The 22857-nt window shown below is 48.0% G+C and overlaps 2 protein-coding genes across 4 annotated transcripts in view; one reads left to right on the top strand and one right to left on the bottom strand.

Moving 5' to 3' along the window:
- Positions 1-4766: 4766 nt before the first annotated feature.
- On the bottom strand, positions 4767-20362 carry FSAF1 (40S small subunit processome assembly factor 1). The gene is made up of 7 exons (XM_040464950.1): positions 20023-20362; positions 18025-18371; positions 7970-8026; positions 7191-7286; positions 6962-7048; positions 6350-6402; positions 4767-5249 (listed from the first exon to the last, which is right to left on the bottom strand). The coding sequence occupies exons 1-7, from the start codon at positions 20330-20332 to the stop codon at positions 5111-5113; spliced, it is 1089 nt and encodes a 362-aa protein (XP_040320884.1). The 5' UTR covers positions 20333-20362; the 3' UTR covers positions 4767-5110.
- The window catches only part of GNPAT (glyceronephosphate O-acyltransferase), a 33783-nt gene continuing 30493 nt past the window's right edge, over positions 19568-22857 (top strand). Inside the window, exon 1 of one of the 3 annotated variants that reach the window (XM_040464948.1) lies at positions 19568-19603. In XM_040464948.1, coding sequence (XP_040320882.1) covers positions 19583-19603 — 21 coding nt within the window. In that variant the 5' untranslated portion in view covers positions 19568-19582. Of the gene's footprint in view, positions 19604-20356; positions 20465-21138; positions 21303-22857 lie in introns of those variants that run through there. The other 2 variants (XM_040464947.1, XM_040464949.1) reach the window with 2 other exon arrangements.

Genomic DNA, 22857 nt, shown 5'->3' with positions numbered 1-22857 from the left:
TCAGATCTCATTAGAAGATATTTAGGGTCTCTGCTGATTCTGGGAAATCTCTACTTTTGTTTTGCAAGTAAGCCAGTAAGCTGTTTTCAAGGATCACTTTCCTTGGCAGGTTCCTCCTTAAAGAGAAAGGGGTCCTGGTGGCTTTCGCTTTAAATGGACTGTACGATAGGTAAGAGTACGTGTGGGGTAGGATGTGTGGCTCAGGCACCGCATTCAGCCCTCAGACACTCGTGTCTTTGAACCTGGCTTTGATAATGGTTCACACGTCTTAAATCTTTCTGTGCCTCGGTATCCCCACCGAGGGAATGCTTTTGAAAGAAAAGAATATAGTCTCTCATCTATTGAGTCTAGGCTAATGGTCCCCTTCAAAGAATCAAGCCTGTGTGGTGACCTTCCAGAATGTTCTCCGACCACAAGACAGTGTCTTCCATCCCAGCCTCTTGTGACCAGGAGCATGTATGTATTAACACTGCTGCCTGGCCTTGAGGAGGGAAAATTGACATTTGAAATAGGCTTCACATGACCATGCAAAGCAACACCCCAGACGTTCCCATTCCCAGCAAGGCCTGTTTTAACGGTACTTTGGTGCAACGTGCTGTAAGCGGGCCACATGTCAGCATTGTCATTGTTAGTCCCAAAGGCATCTGTGTGCAGAAGCCCCCATAAAACGTAGAAAGAGGCTGACCTGCCTCTCTGTCTCCTCGGTCACCTTAAGTTCTAACATCTGAGGCGTCCCCCAACCCATCCTGTGTTTCCATTGTTTCCGAGATCTCGGCAGGGGAGCAGCTTTGAGAACCAATGTCTAAGAGTAAGGCGGGAGGCACCTGACCCCGCGGCTGGGACTCCACTCGCACTACCTGTTGGGGAGGGGGGTGGGGGGTGGTTCCCGGCTTTCCTTGTGAACGATGTTGGCTTCAGGCAGGAGTTGGGAGTCGAGACCCCACAGGGGAGTCTTGTCTGGAGGGCGCGGGCTGCCCAACCTAGTCCTGGGGAAGACCCCCCCCCCCGCAAGGTGGGCACCACTCACCAGGCCAGGCCCTCAGGCAGCCTCTGAGGAGACTCCAAACACAGACTTCCGATCCGGAAAAGCGGCCTCCAGTGGCTGTGGAAGCAGGAACACGGCGAGGGCCTGCAGACCTTTCCAGCTCGTCCCGCGCCCGGTGGCTGGGCGTCCCCAGCCTGACTTCCTCGGCACCAAGAGGAAGCGCGGAGTGAGCCAAGCAGAAGACGTTAAATGCATGATGTAGACGTGCTGCTTTCCCACTAATTTTGTCGTATTCAGCATGAGTGATTTGTTTAACGTTGGCAAAGGAATTTAAAAAGTAACAAGCTCTGTGTCCTTGTTTTGGCTGTCCACAGTTCTTGCATTTCCCTGCCTTCCTTTACCCCCCCCCCCCATCGCATCCACTTTCTGTCACAGTTGTCTCTATACGGTGGCAGCTCTCGGTCCCGTTGGTGTTCGTGTTCCACTGGAAACACGGCGGGGGGGGGGGGGGGAAGCAACTTTTTTCTAATTTTTGTATCGGTATCCACGAGCGTTTGTATTTTTTGAATTGCAAACACTGTGTTTTCTGGTCTTTGGGGGGTTGGTTAACTTTGTGTATTGCCTTCTGGAAAACCTGAGTTTTATCACAGTCTTGAGCAGATTTGAAATAAATTCTTTGGACACTGCCAACAACCGAAAGGCAGGGCCCGGTCTGGATCACTGCCCAGAAGCACAGCGCGCCTCTTGCCACGTGGGCCCTGGGTGGCGGCGGGCGGCTGGGACAGGGGAGGCGGAAGGGAGGCCACCCCGTCTCTCCCCCGCAGGGCCTGCGCCTGTGAGACGCCATAGGGCTGTGCTGCGTGTGCCCACGAGATCTTGAAGCGGTTCCATGGCTCTGAGTAAGGTGCATCTCAGAAGACAAGGGGGGCTTTATGAATTCATTCTCGCAAGAGGGGACAGGGCTAGACATTGGTAACAGCACATGATTAAGGTACATTGGTGAATAAAACATTGATCAGGGGTTACAAGAAACTGAGATTTGGGGGAGACCTCCTAATAACCTATGAGCATCAGGGAGACCGACCGGCCCCTTCAACCACACCGTCTGAGCCCAGGGGTGTCCGACCTGAAACCTCTTAGCCTTCCTCAAACTGTGGTCCTCACCAACACCCATCTCACACACCTCCCCCAGCAGCCCCTTCGGCCCGGCCTCACTGCCCGGTTGGCTGCTGGATCCCTGAATGGCTTACCTGGGGAGGGGCGGTTGCAGACTCCAAGATGAGGCAGCAGGGCATTTATGAGCAAGGGCTCTGTGGATCAACCCCCTTGGGAGCGAAGGAAGCAGGGCCGGCCAAGGGAGACATCGGGTTGGGACGCAGACCCAGCAAAGACCTCTGCCGCTCTGGGTTGGGAGAGGGGCACTGGGTTCAATACTCCCGTCTCGATCCAGCACGGACGTGGGCCACCCCGGGAAGGAGGTGAGGTGATCCCTGAAGAGGGCCAACGGCTGAAGGTTGTGCCTTCAGTGCTCAGAACAAGAAGTTCTTCTACCTGAAAGAGGATCTGAGGGAGACATCCGGGCATCGACCCCCCCTGCGCCACAGGTCTATACGGCTCCTTCAGAATTCCAGTGAGGGAAGCTTAGCCGAGGAAGGCCAGGGACGCTGGAGCTGGTCTTGGAGCTGCAAGGGACACTCGTGGTCAGCCTCCTCTCCTATTCATTCTAGGCTCCCTTCACTCTCACCTAGTGCCTCTGCTAATCGTGGTTGGGACCCTCATCCCTGGGGGTCTGAGCCTCAGGTCACCAGGCCCTTCGCACCCAGGGTTGCTGCATTTGTCTACTTACCATCAAAATCAGGTCAAAGGACTATGAAGAGATGCCCGGGTCCCACCTGGGTGCAGAATTTTCCCTGCCCCACCGGGTGACGGCAGCCTCGTCTCCTCTCGATGGTCAAAGGTAGGTCACCCCTGCGAGGTGGTGGCTCTTCTTGCCTGGACAACTTTGGTTCAGCGGGACATGTGCTGTGTTGTTTCTTCCTTTGGGAAGCAGGGTCTCCAGGTGTCCGGGGCCGAGAGTTGTAGGGACGGGAACCTCCAGGTCCCTAAGTGGGTCACTGGGAATAACGGTAGGCAGGGCGTCGTGTGGAACAATGGCTGAGCCACCAGACGTGTCGGGGACTGAAAGACACCCCTGCAAAGGGGAAATGGCAGTGTGACGACAGTAAGGAAACACGTACCCACAGCACGGAAGCCGTCTGTTCCCTCTGTGGCTGTTGGCAGAATCTTAGTCATAACCGTCTTTCTTTGGATGACTGGTTTTCATGGCGGCTTCTCTCTGCTGCTATCTTGCTAGAGGAAACTTCCATCGATGGGGAAATAAAAAGTGTGATCTTAAGCCTGCTCTCCAGCCCTTAAAGTACAGGTTTTTCTTAGTCCCTAAATATCTGAGGATTCCTGGAGCGCCCAGTGGTAACAAGACCACTCTGTAAGTATTTATTCAGTAAATTAAAAGGTGAAAGCAAAGCGAGGTGAGGAATCTAAACTCAGAACTTGCATGCTTCTCCCGAGTGGACGAGTCTGCAGTTCTGGTCCAGAGTCTGGCTAAGCGTTCAGCTGTCTGAGCTGCAAGGCCGGTGGAGGCGGGGGTGGGTGGGGCGGCCTCGGACCCTGGGCTGCCTGCAGAGAAGGGGAACCAAACTGTCCCCGTCGCTGCTCTGATAGGTCACCTCTAGGTCTTCAGATACTTCCTGGTGCTTTGTCAGGCTTGGGATCCTCTACACCTTTAAAAAAAAATCACTCTCTGGGGGCCTGGGTGGCCCAGTTGGTTGGGCGTCTGACTTTGGCTCAGGTTCACGGTTCACGAATTCGAGCCCCACATCAGGCTTTGTGCTGACAGCTCTCCCAAAAACAAACATTAAAAAAAAATTTTTTTTTTAAAAACTGCCAAAGTAGGTATTCTGCCAAGTGCTGCCTTTCAAAATAAACTTGGAAAACAGAATGCTGATTCCACTCTTGCTTCAACTCAGGGCTTTTGTGGAGCTCCTCACTTGGCAATGGCCTTGGAGTCCACCTTGGAGCCACATAAAAACGTCAGCCATTTTTACCCCTTTGTTTTGACCAAAATGTTACCGTGCGATAAGATTTTTTGTCATAAAGAAAAACAATGCCAAAGTGATTACTATCATTGAAGACTTTTTGTTTGGGTCACAAGCTTTGAGAAGTTCCAGACGCTTTCAGTAAGTGCAACATAATTTAAAAAATATGTTTAGCCATCCACGGTGATTATTCTGGAGAGGACATTAGCTTACATGTAGGTGTGGTTAAAATCCTCTGCTGTGTTACCTGTCACATCACCTATACCACAAAAGCTGTGTTCTATTTACATAACTTCTTACAGAGATTTCACGCACGTGGTAGGCTAAAAATCAAAACTGCTTTTCCCACAAAAACAACTGACAAATTATCACACGTGATTCTTTCATGACAAAGTAACATGACACCATTTAAAAAAAATTTTTTTTTCAACGTTTTTTTATTTATTTTTGGGATAGAGAGAGACAGAGCATGAACGGGGGGGGGGGGGCAGAGAGAGAGGGAGACCCAGAATCGGAAACAGGCTCCAGGCTCCGAGCCATCAGCCCAGAGCCTGACGCGGGGCTCGAACTCACGGACTGCGAGATCGTGACCTGGCTGAAGTCAGACGCTTAACCGACTGCGCCACCCAGGCGCCCCATGACACCATTTTTAGAAAATTAAAAAAGGCAACTTAAAGCTAATTATCAGCATTTACAAATCAGTAAATCATGAAGTTTATGAAAAACCATTACATGCAGAGGTACAAAACACCAGTCAGAGCCAATCTAGCATAAATCTCGCTGGACAGGATTAAACGTCCTTTTCAACAGGCTGGCTATAATTATACTCACAGTGCGATTGGCCCTTCCCACCGTACGCTTATCACCATAAAACACACACACCTCACCGGTACAAATTTTATTATTTCTACTTGACGTTTCCCCCTAAAACAGAAAAGCAGTCTCTAAAATATGAAATAAATTAAGAATAATCTAGAAGTCTCATAGGGGTCCAGTTCTAGTACAGAGTTCCTCTATGTCATGAAGTACTTCACTTAGCCACTCGGGAGGAATTTATTTTCTTGATGTCAACCTGGCTCAGAATCAGTGTCCCATTTTTGAATTTTCCAACCTGTCCAATCCGTCCACTTGACAAAATGCTGGGAGCTGATTTCTTCTTTTTGGCTCTCCTGCAGTTAAAAATCAGGGAAGGGTACTGAAGTTAAGCTTACAAGGAAGGGCTATCGCACCACCAGCCAGGTGGCCGGGGCCCCGCCCCTACAAACTCCAGGTGTCCCCCTGTGCGTCCCCCCCCACTGCCCCGCCCCAACTGCGGGCCTTCACGTGGCCCCAGAAACATGCCGCCTCCTTCCTGACTCAGGGCCTTTGCATTGGTTTCTTCTATGTGGAATGTTCTCTACAGATCTTTCCAGGCTGCCCCCTCCTCTTCACTCAGCTCTCAACTCAGATGTCACCCCCCTAGAATGACATCCCGGCCCATCCCCGGTGATTTTCTCCCCCGATGCTTTAGCGCCACCTCTTCATAGAACCTGCCGGGGCCTGACATCCCCTCGCTAACCTGTTCATATGTTTTGGTGTGTCTCCCTCACTACAGTGTAAGCTCCTCAAAGACAAGGAAACTGCCAGTGTGACGATGCCTATATTCCCGACACCCAAGACACCCATATGCCTGGCACGCAGGGGACCCTCAACGGACAGACAGGTATGGTCAGAACAAACGACCGCTTGACGGCACGTGCAAGCTCACTAGGAGTCCAAGGAAAAGGCCAAGACAAAAGAAGTCGATTTTGAACCAGTAATTCAAGGAGGGAGAAAAGGCATTTTTGAACAAAAGCTAAGAAACAAAAGTAGAGCAACAACATCAGTGTCCCGTACTCAGACCGTGGCGCCCTGCCTACGTGGTAGGTCAAGGAACTGGCAGTAGAGACCCAGGCCGTGCTGTCTTATCAGCAGGCTCTTGAGGCGGGGGACACAAGTCTTTTGTTGGAAACGTCAATCTCAGCTTCTCCACCAGTCACTTGAGGTGTCTGGTCTTTGGAAATGGGAGACCGGAGAAAATTCCCAGTTTGGTTCTGAGGTAGCTATTCGATCTTGGGCCATGTCCTACACCTGGTCTTCCCTTCACGGGACTTGCTGAGAATCCACGAGGGACAGTGAAGCACTCTAACGGGCTAGAAACACCGCGTAAACTCCAGGTGCTATCTTCACAACTGATCCAGCATGCTTATCCAGATCAGTCCACCCCAGTAGCTGATGCTGTGTCACTCACCTGTCTTCCTGCCCTTTCCTCTTCTTTTTCTTGAAAATATCTGTGTCCTGGGCCTGATTTCAGAATTTAAGATAATATATGTGTCAATAACGGATAATGGAGATTCAAAAAAAAGACGAGGTTTGTGGTCAAAAGCCAGTAAGCTATCATTTAATTTTTTTTTTCAAGTAGGTGTATGAACACAAACTTAGTTTTTTCCTAAAACTCTTTCAGAGTGTGAAAGGTCATTCCAGAAAAGACTGACAGTAGAAACATCGAATCTTCCGTTTTACATGAAAGGGAGCGAGGGTAACCTCTGTTCCTCTGAGGTTTTTCATGGGTCCTCGTGTTCTACACAATGTAAAATGCAATACAGGAGAAAGAGCAAGGCAGCTTATGTTATCCGAGTGGGAGTTTGCTATTTCAGAGCAAACCTTTCATGTAAATATGCCAGGTTACCTGGCTGGTATTACGGAATAAGGCGGACCTGAACAAGTGGAGAAAATGATCCTCTAACTCCAGATTTTACTGTTGTCTACACTGCTTTCCAAGCAGCCAGTCCAGCATTCCACTGTGGCCAAATGCAGCCACCTTTCTGTTCTAGCTTAGGAACGAAAAGGCTATTACTCCTACCATTCTCTTTTCTTCTTCTTTTGCTGCCTTTTTTTCTTTGATTTGCTCCTGCAAGACCTTGTAATTCACATAACTATTTTTGGGAGGCTGAAATGAAAGGAAAAAAAAAAAAAAGATATCATTTTTTATTTTGCAAAGACCTCCCAGTGACCCATGCCCTGACTTGCCCCGGGCTCTTCCCCCGCTTTTGTATCCTGTCTGATGCTGGAAGACGGAAGCAGCCCCCCACCTGAGCACCCAGCATTATGGCACGTTCCCGTTCCAGGACTCTTTCCTTTCCTTTTCCGTAACCCGTGATCCCGAACCGGTGCACTTCCAAGCGAGCCTGTGGGCACAAAGCAGAATCAGACCCAGGTGCGTTCCAAAGACTCCAGACAGGAGATACATCCCGGGGAGTAACACACGTCAGACACAACGTGCTGTCGCAAGAACTCTGTGGAGGGTGGTTTGCGCAGCCTTGTGGAGGTCTCCGTTCTCCCACGTTTAATTTTGGACAGGTGAAGCAAAGACTTCTCTCCACACAAATTAGCAACAGAATTCGGATTAAACGCAGAGATGCTCTCTGTGTTTCCACTTAAAGGTACCCCTCCAAACACACTCACAAGGAGAAACCATTCCTCACGGAGGTTTCAAATGCAGATCTGGGTTTGCTCATTTGTTTAAAGACACTGCAGAGGAAGAGGAAAAAGTCACCAGTGCCCACTCTTAGCAGCTCAATCCCTTCCTCCTCTCTTCTTTTTCATGCATTTTTAAAAACCGAGTTTTGACTACAAAATACACACGCCTGGCTTTTCATACTTACCACTGCATTACTGGCATTGTGGTCACAAGCCCTCGGGTTTTAACTGACAGCCTAATAATCACCAAGAGAAGGTAGTGTGATTTGCTTAGCCATTTACTCAACCACTGGACATGTAAGCATATTCTTGTGTGTGTGTGTGTGTGTGTGTGTGTGTGTGTGTGTGTGTGTTATAAAGCTGAAAAGATTAACAATTTCAAAACACATACCTTCTCTAAGTTAAATTCTTGTCTATCCACATCGTTCCCAAGGATATTAGTTTTGGTCTGAAAAGAAAGAGAATTCTTATTAAGATCATCTGTTACTGTATCATTAGAGTATTTGTCACCAACAGAGTAGTCATGTTTTTTTGTTTTTCAGCTTATTTATTTTGAGAGAGAGTGCACATATGTGTGTGCATGAGCGGGGGAGAGGCAGAGAGAGAGAGGGAGAGAGAGAATCCCAAGCAGGCTCCGATGCAGGGCCTGAACGCTCGAACCAGTAGATCATGATGTGAGCAGAGATCAACAGCCAGACGCTGAACCTACTGAGCCACCCAGGCACCCCCAGGGTAGCCATGTTTTAAAAAGCCCAGAAACTGGCCCAGATGTCTACATACCGAACAATAACACAAGCATGTTGCACAAAAGCCTAATGACCAGTTAATGGAAGAAAAAAAACCTTTTGAAGTCTCAAAGCTTAAGAAAGGATGAGAAATTTCTCTTAAATTTTTTTTAACATTTATTCTCGAGAGTGAGTGAGACAGAGCACGAGAGAGGGAGACACAGAATCCAAAGCAGGCTCAAGGCTCTGAGCTGTCAACACAGAGCCCAACGTAGGGCTCGAACTCACAAACCATGAGGCCATGACCTGAGCCAAAGTCGGATGCTTAACCAACTGAGCCAACCAGGTACTCCAGGATGAGAAATTTTTTTAAAATAAAAATAAAAATAAAAAATAAAAATAAATAAAAATAAAAAAAACAAAAATAAAAAAAATGATGAGAGAGACTAATGTCTGTCTCTCATAAACCACATGTACAAGATTCTGTTTGGTGTGGGGTTTAAAAAAGGGTGGGTGTTTGAGGGATTCTGGAGGGTAGTATTATATTTGAATAATTCTTTCTCTTCTTTCTTCTTCCCATCCAGCCATTAGAATGATGGCTAACAAAACTCTCTTGACTTGAGTATTTCTTTCAGGAACATCAGATTTCTAGAATGGCTTATACTTCCCAACAGAAAATGATGATACTGCAAAAGCCTGCAAAGCATGTAACTCTTTATATTGGTGCATCTACTAGCTACGGTTACTGACCCACAGAATTGACCAGAAGCTTGAGATTTGAAGGAAATACACTGTCCCATCTGGTTAACAAGAGCGGTCGCTACTCAACTCCAGCCACCAGATCTGGACCAACGGGAAGCAGGCTCTAAAAAAGAAAAGGCACCCTTCTCCCTCACAGGACAGTGGTGAAGAGGGATGGATGGCCGGCTGCTCTGCTCCCAGGATGGGACCTCCCGCTGCTCCTGCTCAGCAGGTGGGGGTGTGGGGAGGGTCGGGGCTGGGTTGGCTCGGTGCCCTACCCCACACCACGCTGGGAAGTGCCAGAAACACTGCAATCTACAGGTCTCCTGGACTCTCCTTCTGCAAAGGGGAGCTGTATTTCAGCTCAGCCTGTCCCCCCGACCCCTGCTGTGTTTGGGCTGTGTGGGTCAGTCAGTGACTGTTTCCACAGGGGACAGCCTCTGTCTCCACAAGGCCATGTACTGACCTCACAGAGGGGTTCTTACGATGAAAGTGGATGAAGTGTGCAATGGTAGATGTTAGCGACGTCCAATAAACAGGAAGACGTGGCCAATGCTGCGAAGTCACAAGACTCCTGGGAGGCACCACAACACTGCTCACCCGCTGTCACGCCGCACACAGACTCTTGCAGGCCCATGTGCTGATGGTGACAGACAGAACAGGGCACCACCAAGGATGCTCTAAGCATGCGGCCTCGTTCTGTGCTCTCAGTCCCAATAAATGCACCTTCCGCATTAGTTTATCAAGATTCCTGACTTTTACTACGTTTACGATTTTCTTCGATCGTGTATTGCACAGACTCAAATGCCTTAATTAAGACCACGGGCACGTGGAGGACGCCAGGCACCTCCATTCATTTATCCCAGAAAGTCTTACTTCCTGTTCCATGACTGGAAAAAGTCTACGTCTACCTTGAAGGTAAAAACTCTTCTCCACTGGTACGTGCGTCTAATCTACTCAATATGATGAACACTAATACCACTTTTGGAAAACAAATGGCTTAAGTCTTAATGACTTCAGGATCATCCAGATCCTCAAATATAAATTATATGTTAAAAAGAAACACCGTAGGAGTGCCCTGGTGGCTCGGTCAGTTGAGTGTCCAACTGCTGTCTCGGGTCATGATCCCAGGATTGTGGGATCAAGCCCCACGTTGGGCTCTGCGCTGAGCATGCAGCCGGCTTGGGATTTTGCCTTCGTCTGTCCCTCCCCGCACCCCACCCCCGTCGTGCTGCCCCTCTAACCCACGTGTGCTCGAAGATAAAATTTAGGAAGAAAAAAGGAAACCTGTATGCTGGTCACAGCCTCCAAAATCCCATGAAACATTTAACTCCATTTCTAAGTATTGAAGTAGTTGTTTATCTTTCTTCTTCTGTCCCAACCATCCAATCAAGTAATGGCTAAACTCTTTCAAGTTGAAAATTTCTTTCAGGAACATCAGATTTCCCGCAATACTGGAGATGTCACAGATGCCCCTGACTATTACTAGAAGATCAGCAAGAGGAAGGAAGCACTGTAATAAAATTCCTAGCCACCTGTGCTACAGTCACCGCAGGGCTGAAACCCCTGGGTCTGGGGGAGAAATTGGCCCCCAAAGGACAGGGGCATGGCTTCTGATGTCCCTGCTTCACCCAACACCAGCCCACAGATTACCCAGTCCTTGCATGCAGGCGTCTGTTTATCTTGGCCGTGGGGACACCTGGGCCGAGGGGCTGTGGAGACCTGAGTGGCAGGCCTGGCCTCACACAGATCATCTTGCTGTAGAAACTCCTCAGCTTTGTAGCCGTCGATATATTTGAGAAAAGGTCTGGATTCTAGATCCTTGTTTATTTATCTTTTCATTTTTATTCAAAAAAAATTTTTTTAATGTTTATTTTTGAGAGAGAAAGAGCACGAGCTGGGGACGGGCACAGAGAGAGAGGGAGACCGAGAATCCAAAGCGGGCTCCGTGTCGATAGCACAGAGCCTGATACGGGGCTTGAATCCACGAACCGTGAGATCACGACCCGAGCAGAAGTCGGACACTTAATTGACTGAGTCATCCAGGTGCCCCTCTAGATCCTTGTTTACAATAAAAATAAACATTTGGAAAATAATTCTTAGCTAATTATTTTGTGATGTTGAATCCATAGGCATGACCCCCCCCCCCCCCACTATTACCTAACTTTTATTCACAGCTTTAAAGCCACTTCAGTACATTATTCATAACGTATTGCCTGGTAGAGAAACAATCGGTGGTTTTCCCTGTTTTCTTGCCCCTCGGACCCACTGCAGTAGGAGGCACAGCACCTGCAGACAATACCGGGTCCTCTTCTGCTTCTAGGCTTTGCTGCCTACCTGAAGCTAGACAGGGCCACGTGACCTTCTGTGGCCAAAGAAGTGTGAGCAGAAAGGAAGTGTGCCCCTTGCACATGGAGCCTCTCTCTACCAGTCATCTGTTGACTCCCCTTCTTCACCAAAGCAACTAAGAACCTTCCAGATGGTGGAGCCCCTATTAGCCCCGGCCCCTAGCTGAGGACGGTGTAGGGCAGAGCAGTCTGTCCTTAGGAGATATCAAAATAATTAATTTTTGCCTTCGAACCACTAAGACGGAGGGACTACGTTATTAAACCACAGCCTAATCTAACTTGACCGGCAAAGCCTTACTGTCCCACACACAGGAAAGAGAAATGTCTGCAGATTTTGAGAACTTGCGTGTTAGGCTATGAAGAAAGAAAGCTGTGGAAAGAAGAAACCGTTTGGGAGAAATGCACGGGGACGATGGATAAAGGCCCGCAGCCCCCTAGGCTCAGTGAACTCATCCACAGGTTGACTTGCTGACCGCAAGTACTTTCTCCTGCACTGGTTAGATTCTTCTATTCTATCAGCTACACTGTCCAACCTTTGTCCAATTAGAGAGTAGCTGGGGAAATAAACAGTCTCGTTTTAAAAAGCAAGCAGTTCTGGGGCACCTGGATGGCTTAGTCAGTTAGGCATCCAACTCTCCGTCTCGGCTCAGGTCTTGATCTCATGGTCGTGAGTTCAAGCCCTGCACTGGGCTCCGTGCTGGGCATGGAGCCTCCTTAAAAATACAAATAAAAAATATAAATACAAAGTATGTATCTACATAACCGTATTTGTAAAAATATAATAACATATATGTAATTTAAATGCAAGCAGTTCCAAGAGCATCAGGAAATGTACTTGATCTTCTTGAGGAGACGTTTCTTCAACTACATTACTCTTACACCTATCTGACACTGGATCTCGCAAAGAACAGGGGTGTGGAACAAAGTAAGAACCTGGGGAAATAACTTGGGGACAGGTCTTTCTATCTAGTGAAGATGCTGGGAAGCAGTGCACTTGTGTTACTCAAAGGACAAAGAGCCTAACCTGACCTGTATTCTCTCTTTCTGGCATAGTGGTGAGGCACACAGCTCTCACACAGCCAGAAACCCCGGGGTCCGAACCTGAGCTCTGGTATTTACTTCACATCCATAATTCTTTGTGTGGAATCCTTAGAAAATTAAGAAGTTTTCACATTTTAGAAAGGTAATACTGTGACTATACTGAATATCATATGTCATTTCCAGTGGGGGCCGAGACAGCAACCCATAATCCATTAAGCACGTTCACATTTCTGCAGCAGGATCTATGGATATTCATGCCAAATGCAACAAACAGAAATAATTCCTAAGCCTCATCTGAGTTCAGTTCAGGTTTTGCTGCCAAATAAATCTATCTGCATCAAACTTCGAAACGAAACATTAACTGTGACTTCCAAAGCTCCGGGGTTCTGGGATTGCAGGTATGGGGCGGCTGACTGTTTAAACGCAGGCATGCACCCTCACCTCTCCAGGCATCAATTTCCTCTGTAACATGAAGACAGGGCGCATGAATTGTGAGGATTCCACGAGATAACGAATTAGGGAACAGAAATCATCACTCGTGGAACGCAGTAAGCACCAGCGCATCTTGGTAATTAGGAGTGATTGGCTACCTGCTCAGGAACAGTCTACATGCACCTGGGTCCAGGCCCCAGGAACCAAGAGCCCCTTCTGATCTAGAGTCCACCGTCCTATTATTTCTATTGTCTTTCTTACCCCTTCTTTTCTATGGAGGCCACAAAGGAGGCTAAGGTTCAGGGCAGGGGCCGACGTTAAGGGTGGAAAAAACACTGGTGAGACATCCCTGTGAGCCAAACAACACTTGTGTCATTTCCAGCCACACCCGACGCTTTCATTTCTCAAGACCCTTCCTCGTAGGCAGCCTTGCACCCATTCAAGAATGGTTCACGCACTCATTCCTCATATTCCGTCAGGCCACCCATCCTGACCCAGCACCGCTGCGGTCAACTCCTGATTCAGCTCCTGCAGGCCTCTGCTACCGCTTCCCTGTAATCTAGTTACCACACAGAGGCCTGAGTGATGTTTAAAAGGTTAAGTCAGATCACCTCATGCCCTTAAAACTCTCTGCTGGCTTTCCACATCCTTTAAACTGAACTCCAAAGGTCTTACCATTGCGTACGAGACCCGGCAGGGGCTGGCCTTGGCCTGTTCCTCCACCGCAGCTCATACCATTCTCCTCTCTGTCCTCCTCCACTAGGCTTCCAGCTTCCAGAACACATTAGGCCTTCTCACGCATCCGGACGCTGGCAATGCTGTGTACTATCCACCCGCGTTAGTCTCCCGGCTCCTGTCTCTGACAAACCTCAGCAGAGCTTTGTCACCTTCTCCTGAGACTTCCACCGACTCTACCGAAAGGAGGTTCTGCCTGCTACTCTCAAGGCCCTATTTCTTTTCCTTCAGAAGGTTTATAACTTTTTAATTATATTATTAATTTACCTGGAGTTTGGTTGACCCCACCAGTAGAGAGTATACTCCATGAGGGCAGAGGACTCTCTCTCATTCACCATTGGATCTTCTGGGTCTGACAAATAGTTGGCACCCAAATTATTTGTGGAATAAGTAAGTACACAGGTGATCTTTTACCTACTGTTTCCTGAGAGACTACTTCTATAGTCACTCCGCTGTAAAAAGGATAGGATTAGGAAGTTCATCTGTAGGTTAGACACCTGGGATGGGTAAAATGTTACATAAATGGTGGCCAAGTTCCCAGATGAACCCATTCAAGGGGGTGATGTCAGCGGGGAGGGTTTCCCCCCACAGCCGACAAGCAATCCTCCCACACCAGCTATAATCCAACTCTATCTGGAGACAGCACCACACTGCACAGACTAAGGGCTCAGTCCTACAAGACTGTCCCTCGCTTCATATGCTGCAAGCCCAGGTTGTTACCTGTACTTAGGACTGGCTACCCACAGGTTACAAGTCCCCACGACTCCTTCCTTGGGTTGGCTGAATTTGCTAGAGCAGCTCACAGAACTCAGGAAACCTAACTGACTAGATTGCTGATTTATTACAGAAGGATACAAGTCAGGAACAGCCAGATGGGGGAGACGCACAGGGTACAGCGGGTGGGACAGGACAAGGCACTCCCATGTCCTCTCTGAGCGTGTCACTCGCTAAGCACCTACAAGTGTTCACCAACCCACAAGCTTTCCAAACCCTTTTGCGTTTATAGAGGCTTTGCTACCTAAGTATGATGGACTAAATCGCTGGCTATTGGCAATAACTTCAACCTCCAGCCCTTTACCTCTCCTCAGAGGTCAGAGAGACAGGATTGAAAGTTCCAAACCTCTTGTCACGGGGTGGGTTCACCTGGCAGTCTGTCCCATCTTTACAGCCTTTCCAACTCACTCATTACAAAAGATACCTTTACTGCTCTTATCACCTAGGAAAGTCCAAGGGTTATAAGGGTTTTGTGCCTGAAACAGGGGACAAAGAAAACATAAATAGATATGTACAGATACAGATACAGATATAGATATATACATACACACACACACACACACCAAGTATATGTATATATATTTTTTCTTATTATAAATCACCATACCACACCATTGAAAAACTGTTTCAATACACAATGCACTTTAATCACAGTATTTATGGCACAAGCCTAAGTTCTAGGGAAAGACGGTCACTTCCTGGGTTCAGGCAGGGCCAGCCGGGTTATCTAACTGGTTAGTACCTCTCAAATATTCTCCAAAGACGACCAGCTGACTCCATGCAGGCTATCATTATTACACTTCTTTGCTGATTCCATGTCTGTTTGAACTGTCCTACAATGACCTGTAAGCTTGCAGAGAGCAGGGGCCACAACTATCTTTTACTATGTGGTACAAACTCTTAGCATGGCATCACATATCCCAATTACTCCCAGCCGACTGACTGTTCCTTACCTGGCGTTCCCTAGATCCAGGATATGCCATTAATAAGCAGTGTTGTATTCGTTTGTATTTATTTACATGTTGCAATGCCAACAGGCTGAAGTCTTTTTACAGGCATATGTGTTTTTATTGTGTCCATATCCCGTCTCCTTAGCCAGACACATTCACATTTTCAAAAGAATCAATTTTAGGGGCTCTTGGGTGGCTCAGCTGGTTAAGCGTCCGACTTCAGCTCAGGTCATGATCTCGCGGTTCTTGAGTTTGAGCCCCGCATCGCTCAGAGCCAGGAGCTTGTGCAGATTTTGTGTCTCCCTCTCGCTCTCTGCCCCTCCCCCACTTGCACGCTCACACGCTCTCTCTCTCTCTCAAAATTAAACGTAAAAAAAATTCTAAGGATCAATTTTAAAAAGGAGGAAAGGGCAGAACGGCCAAGGGCAACTGAGAAGTTTCATTAGGGTCAGGAGGTCCAAAGTGTCCAATGAGCTGAGGTTCCTGAGAAAAACCAACTACAATGAAAAAGGGATCAATTGGAATTGGAAGAAAATAAATCTAACAGCCTGCTGCAGATGATCTATTATTAAGAGACAGAGAAATGCATTCATTCAACGCTAACCTTTTTGTCCTTTCCACTAGAAAACTTTCCATTCTAGAGAGAACACAAGCAGGTGTAGGAGGAAACAAAAGACCGAGGACCTGAGGAAATGAGGGAGGGTACTCAGATGCTTTGCTAAACTCCCCAAATGCAGAATTATATATAATGCAAAGCACTGTTTCCCAACCTTTCTCACTGCACGGCACACACAGAAAATACTAACATCTGTATGGCACACTGGGGGACACTATGCTAATACTGATCTCTTGTGAGTTTCCCTGGCTGATCAGCTTGGGAGTTCCTGCTGGCTGAAGGACCAAGGGAATCCGTTTCCTAGTCCACCTCTAACAGTGCCCAGTGCCCCAGCATTTGGAGTATGAGCCGGGAACTGACCGGGAATCCTAAAATAAAGGTAGATTATTACAAAAAGCCCTATTAATCTTTGAGGAAGAGATCCTGATGAGGATCACTTCACTTGACATGAAGTGCTACCTGAATTCTAGGGAAGATTATACAGATGGTTTTTAAATCGTAAAAAAGATGTGGTAAGCACTGGACACCGACCAGCACATGCACACACGTGTTCACTGAGAACCATGCAAGCCTGACTGTCTTTGCAGCGGGTTGAGTTGTGGTCTCCAAAGAGACATGTTCTAAACCCCCAGAATCAATGAATGGATCTTATTGCGGGAAAAGGGTCTTTGTAGTGTAATTAAGGATCTCATGACAAGACCCATTCTAGATTTCGGGTAGGCCCTAAATCCAATGACAGCTGTGCTTTGAAGAGACAGAGGGAGATTTAAGACTCAGACATATAGAGAAGGCGGCCATGTGTAGACACAGGCAGAGGTTAGGGTGACGCAGCCACAGGCCAACGAACACTTAGAGCCACCAGCAGCTGAAAGAAGCAAGGAAGGATTCTCTTTCAGAGCGGAAGGTGCCTAGCCAGCCAACACTTTGATTCTGGCCTCCTGGTCTCTAGAACTGTGAGAGAATGAATTTCTGCCCAGCAGCCCTAGAAACTAATACAATCCCCTTTTCCGTTTACGACAGACAGAAGTTTATAGGACATGAAGAATGCAACAGAAATAGAGTCCCTGGAGTTCTGCAATGAATTTGACCAAACCATAATGATATCCTTGTGGGCAAAGCTGGATATGCAACCATACCTCTCTCCTGGACTGAATTTTGAGTGAGACTTCCAAACTCATTCTGAGATTACCGCTCAGTGAAATCAAACTGCTTTCCGTGAGAAGGGGAGTTCCTTGAGAGGGAGCAGTTTCGTCTATTTTGTTCAATGCTAGAACCCAGTGCCTACAATAGCAGCCAGAAATAGTGGCCGAATGACTCCGTTTTCTCAGAGCACAGTTAAGCAGAAGCTCCAGGCGCATGAAAGAGTCAACTCGGCAGGCTTGCGTTGGAGTATTGTCTGATAAGAGTGTTTTTACATCCCCGAGCCCCTGAGTCAAGGCTGCCCGGATAGTTTACACTAGCCGTGGGATTTATGGTGAACACGTCCTTTTTCCTGGGGGTCTAAGAGCTTCAATAACTAAGGTCAGTCTGGATGTCTACACAACCGACCCCCAATAAAAACCCTGGACACCCAGGCTGGAGTGAACTTCCCTGGTCGGCAACACTTCCGACCTGCTGTCACGAATCACTGCGGGTGGAAATTAAACGCATCCCACACAACTCCACTGGGTAGGGACCTCTGGAAACCTGCACCTGGTTTCCTTCAGACTTGGCCACATGCACCTTTTCCCTTCGCTAGTTTTCCTCTGTATCCTTTTGCTGTAATAATTCGTGACCGTGACGATGACTATGGCCAAGTCCTGAGTCCTGTGAATGCTTTTAGCCAATCCTCAAGCCTGAGGGTTGTTCTGGGGACCTCTGACACGGTCTGTAAAAGTACTCATCTAGGTGCGCCTGGCTGGCTCAGTCGGAAAAGCATGCGACTCTTGATCTCGAGGTCAGGAGTTCGAGCTCCATGGAGGGGAGGGGAGGGTAGAGATTACTTAAATAAATAAAAAATTTTAACAAAGAAACAAAAAGATACTTCTCTCCAACTGCAATATCAGGGTTTCCAACACATACATTGAAACTAACCAACTCATTACCTGTGTGTTCTCATCTTGATCCGGCTTCCCTTTCCTTTTTTTATTTCTGCTGTGAAATTCTATCACTTGTACTCGCTCCCTGCCGTTCCTCAGTGTTGAGGGAGATGCCGTAGCACTAGGGGCGTCTGGTCCTGAAGGAGAGCTGGTGGGGGTCACAGCAGGAACACCCTGCAGCTCTTCCCTGAGTTCCTTGAAGAAGCTGGAGACTCTCTTCCTTTGGCCTCTCACGGGAGAACCAGGTACAGGAGCTGGGTCTGCTGCCAAGGTCACTGGAGTCCCTACATCTCTCCTCTTGTTTTCTCCCTTCTTTCTGATCCTTTTCTCTTCTGCCTCATCTTCTGTCTCCCCTGTTTGTTCAAACACAGAGTGGAAAGATAAATATTTTTGGTTCTATCGAATGAGATGAAGGCACTTGTACATACGCCACAGCTGTCAACACCCAGAAATACAAAGAAAAAAAAAAAACAAACGATTTCTTTTCCTTCAGATAGGGATGTATTTGCACAATTCATAGAATCCCAAAATGCGTGGGGCGCCTGGGTGGTTCAGTTGGTTAGGCGCCTGCCTTTGGCGCAGGTCATGATCTCGCAGTTCGTGGTGAGTGTGGGCCCCACATCCAGAGCCTGCTTCAGACCCCCTGCCTCTCTCTTTCTCTCTCTCTCTCTCTCTGTCTCAAAAATCAATAAACATTAAAAAAGAAAAGAATCCAAAATGCAACATCTTTTCCTAGGTAACTGACTGTATCCATGCCTTTGACCCTTGCAGCATAAAAAGTTCTCACCTTGTTCCGTAATAAAAGTGACATCAAGGCAATAATCCCAGGAACTGGTAATCCCAATTGGCTCACGTTTAGTGCTGAAAATGTCTGCCACTGCAGCTGGTGTTTTGTTTTATTTGTTTTTTTAACACTTTCTAGGGGTATAGGTAAGTATCACAGTCTTCCTATCGTCCAGAGTCGAAGTCCATACAAATACAGGGAATGTACATACGAGGGAGTCTGAGGATTGGAACCCAGGCTCTGCAAATTACTAGCTAGGTGAGCTTTGGGAAGCATTTTAACCTCTAGTGCTGGTTTCTCCATTTGTAATAATGGGATTAAGGACAGGATCAAGTTCACTGGGTTGTGAAAATTAAATGAGTAAATACGTGAAAAATATGGAGTGCATAGGAAATTCTCTATACTTTTAGCTATTGTGTTTACTGTTTAAATAAACTGATCATTTTGAGCAATGGCTCCAAACTAAAATAGCTTTTGAAACATCACCTTACAAATTTAAGAAATGCTTGCTCCTTAAGGGCGTTAACGCCTAACAATCATCTCTGTTGCATGAACAAGGGATGTCGCCTTCCCTGGAGAAAGTTCTTCAGTGTGTGTAACTGTCTTCCTACTAAAGTGCCTGGCGGTTGCCAATCCCAATGACCTTTTTGTATTTCCTTTTCCCCAGTCAAGATAAAAGGAGACCACAGGCTGGCCAACTTAACGAAGAAAAGCCTGCAGCAAAAAAGCTTCGCGTGAAAACGTTCTCTGAAGTCCGTGGGGGGAGGAACACACTGAAGGATGGGGCACCAACGTCACAAGGTGGTACCAGGGCACCAGGATCACCGAGTTTGGGGGAGAATGTGGGGTGGGCAGTGGGCTTCCGAGAGGGCCGAGAAATGTGAAAGGGTGGGCTATTCCGAGAACCCTTTAAACCTGACAGCCTTGGTGCTCATGACGAGTAACTAAGTAGTGCCCACACTCAGGGGCGACGTGGGAGGCTGTATTCGTAAAGAGTAACAACAGACGCTGAAGGTGGGGGCGGGGGGGGGGGAGAAGGGGGGAAGTCGGACGCAGGTGTGTGCTGAACCCATCCTGGGAACCAGGTCTGCAAAGGGAGGGGTGCTCCACGTGCAAGAACCTTTAGCCTTGAACGCCAAAGGCGACCCAGTTCGGAAGGCACAGCAGACACCTCGGCTGCAAGTCCGCTCTCCACGTGGGCTCCGAGGCCCCTCACTCACCGAAGTCGTAGAGGTTCCGGAGCAGGGCATCCAGAAGTGTCTGAGAACCCGGAGGCGCGGGGGCCTCCGATCCCCGCTCCTGGGCCATCGCGGGGTCTGCCACGGCCGTGCCGCCCAGAGCCCGCCCGGACGCACACACTTCCGAGTTCTGACGCGCTGCGCGCGCGCGCGCGTGCGTCGCGGGTCCCGGCGCGGCTTCCGTCCTGGTTAAGATGGTGGCGCCCGGGGTCCTGAAGAGCGGCCGCAGAGGGTGCCGCCGCCCTAGGCGAGGTCGGGCCGCCCTGCGCGGAAGAACCGCCCCCAGCAGCATCACTACGACCGCTTAGCAAAGAATTTCAGGCCCCGCCCGGACGGCAGCCGCATCATGGATTCTTCCAGCTCATCTAACTCTAGCTTCTCCGTCGGCTCCGCCAGTCCCGGCGCTGTCGTGCTCCTCTACTCGGTAGGCGCCCCGGGGAACGAGGCCCGGGGCGGGGCCGCAAGAGAGGACCCCACCCTCCCGGTCCCGGCCTCCTACGGGCCAGGACCCCTGGCCCAAAAGAGTGGGTGCCGGGGTCGCCGAGGAGGGGTGAGGTGGTTGACTTGGTTTCCAAGGCAACGGTGTATCGCTGTGTGTATGAATGTGTGTAAGCTTTTAGAAGTTTCTATGGGCGACGGTTCCTCTGGTTCCTTTCCACGCGTTCCTTCTCTTTGCCTCCACCAGGCGGGGGGCCTTCAGAGAGCCCCTGACGCAGGAATGAGGCGTGAGAAAGGGATCTCTCTGCCTCCAGCGAGGGGCTGCCTGTAGGTGGAACTGGAGAAACCTGCCTGATTCTGACCTGGCCTGATATGTCAGCGTGTGGCTCCCCACCCCGCCCTTTTGCTGCCGTGATGTTCCTGGGAGAAAAGTATTTGGCTCGTATGGGGACACAGAGTTTGTGATAAGACTTAAAAGTTTTTCAAATAGAAAGATTGGGAACTTCTGGAAAATTTTACTGCGTTTTTTGTCTTCCATCCGTACGTTTTGCGGAAGGAAGCTAATGCCGCCCGGTCTCTCCCAACTTGCCTTCTAACCCCCAACCCTCTCTCCCTCTCCCGATTGTAACTGATCTTTTTTGCCAACAGAATGTCGGTCGCTCACCATTTATATGAAGAAATTATGAGGTGAACGCTTTGTAGTTCTCAGGATTGCACAATTCTGGGGCAGCTGATATTTTTTTTTAACCACGAAATTAATTTTTAGGTACTTTACAAGGCAATGAAAGAATGCATTTTAAAAAGCATGTTACTATGTCATGGAGGTTAGCGCCAATTTCTGTCTTAAATATAATGTTATTGTGTGTAGGAAGGTCGTAACAGGGAAAAGACAAAACAATGAGATAAACCAAAAACTCAGTTTCAAAAGAGAAGGTAGATACAGGGCTACCTTCAATTTGGGACACCAGCATTCTTTGGAACATGGGGAAACTTCTCCCTCCATGTGGAGAGCTCTGGGGTTATAATTGCTGTCAACTGCCCACTTCTGTGAGAGTTATTACTTTAACCTCTCTAGTTGTTGACCTCACCCCACAGCTCTGTGGGGGAACTATTTTGACCTCATTTTCTGACTCTGCTGTTCCAGACCAGGCATACAGGGAACCGGGTTGCTGTGTAGATCCTGACTCACCATAGGTAGCTTTTTCAGCCCTAAACTGGTTTGTGAATTGACTGCAATTTTGCACATGCATATAAAGGAAAGAGTTGGGTTTGTTTTTTTTTTTTACTTCCCCATTTACTGCTGGTTCTTTAATGATAACGCTTTGGTCGGCTTTTTCACATGAAAAATTAAGGCAATTGTACGTGAGCTTTTTCTACCTGTGAAGCTGGACAGAAGCCCTCGCTATTCTTGTAACTGCATAGGCTTTACTCTTAGGATAACCTGAACTTTTTCTTACTATTTCAGGCTGTCCTTATTTCCTCAGCCACACTGTTCTTGTGCAATAATCTAATGTGAGAGTAGTACTTAGAGATATGTAAGATACTCCTGATTGCAACAAACATTACAGCACTGGTTACTTACAGCGTCCTAGTCATTATTTTCAACACCCAGAATATAGACATTAAAGACCCAGCCTTTGCCTCCATGGACTTGAAGTTATGAAAATAAACAATTGCAATTACAATTAAGTGAGGTAAGGGCAAAGGTCAAATCATCCACAGCACGTTGTGGCAGGAATGAGAAGGAGCACCTGACCTGTTTGGGGACTCAGAGGAGACTTTTAAGAGAAGGCGACATGTGAGCTGAGTTTTTGAGGTGTGAATGGGAGATGAAGGAGAGGAAGACACCCATGGTAGGTGTCTTCCATAAGAAAGCCACTCCCTTGCATGTTTGGGAGAACCTAGTAGTTAGGTAAGGGTAGAATAAAGGAGACGTGGGAAACAAAACTAAGGAAGTGGGCAGAAGATAGTTCCTAGAGGGATTTTATATATCATATTTACGCACCCTTAAGAATAAAAGCTTTCTAAGGGAACCTTTAAGGATGATCGGATTTGTATTTTTGGAAGTCTAAGGAGGCTGGGTTTCTGGAGTGGTTATTTGTGTGGATAACCTTCACTTAAGTAGAGACGGTAGAAGGAGAATCTGATAGGAGAAGGAATCTGACGCCCTAAGCCTGGGGAGCAACGGAACACGATTGCCGTCATCCAGAGAAGTCCTAAAAGCCTGAGGCAATGGCAGTGAGCCTAGGGAGAAGGGTAAATTGGTTAGTTTGAGTTGGTTAGGATAGTTGAATGCGGTGGCTGAAGAAAAGGAGGTTTCTGTGATTCGGCAACTGGGCGGACGCTGCCGATAGGGAATCTGGGGAGAGGAACAGGTTG

This window comes from Herpailurus yagouaroundi, unplaced genomic scaffold (assembly GCF_014898765.1).
Source record: "Herpailurus yagouaroundi ecotype Mexico unplaced genomic scaffold, PumYag 530, whole genome shotgun sequence".
In the NCBI taxonomy this organism is placed as follows: domain Eukaryota; kingdom Metazoa; phylum Chordata; class Mammalia; order Carnivora; family Felidae; genus Herpailurus; species Herpailurus yagouaroundi.
Note: the sequence above shows the minus strand (reverse complement) of the source record. Positions and strands in the feature narration are given on the sequence as shown.

Coding starts and splice junctions, on each gene's coding strand:
- FSAF1 (XM_040464950.1), bottom strand. CDS start 20,332: ATGCTGCTGGGGGCGGTTCTTCCGCGCAGGGCGGCCCGACCTCGCCTA. Junction 8,027..18,024: donor ATCAAGATGAGAACACACAG/GTAATGAGTTGG, acceptor CTTTCTTTTCAG/ACCAAAACTAATATCCTTGG. Junction 7,049..7,190: donor CCATAATGCTGGGTGCTCAG/GTGGGGGGCTGC, acceptor CTTTCATTTCAG/CCTCCCAAAAATAGTTATGT.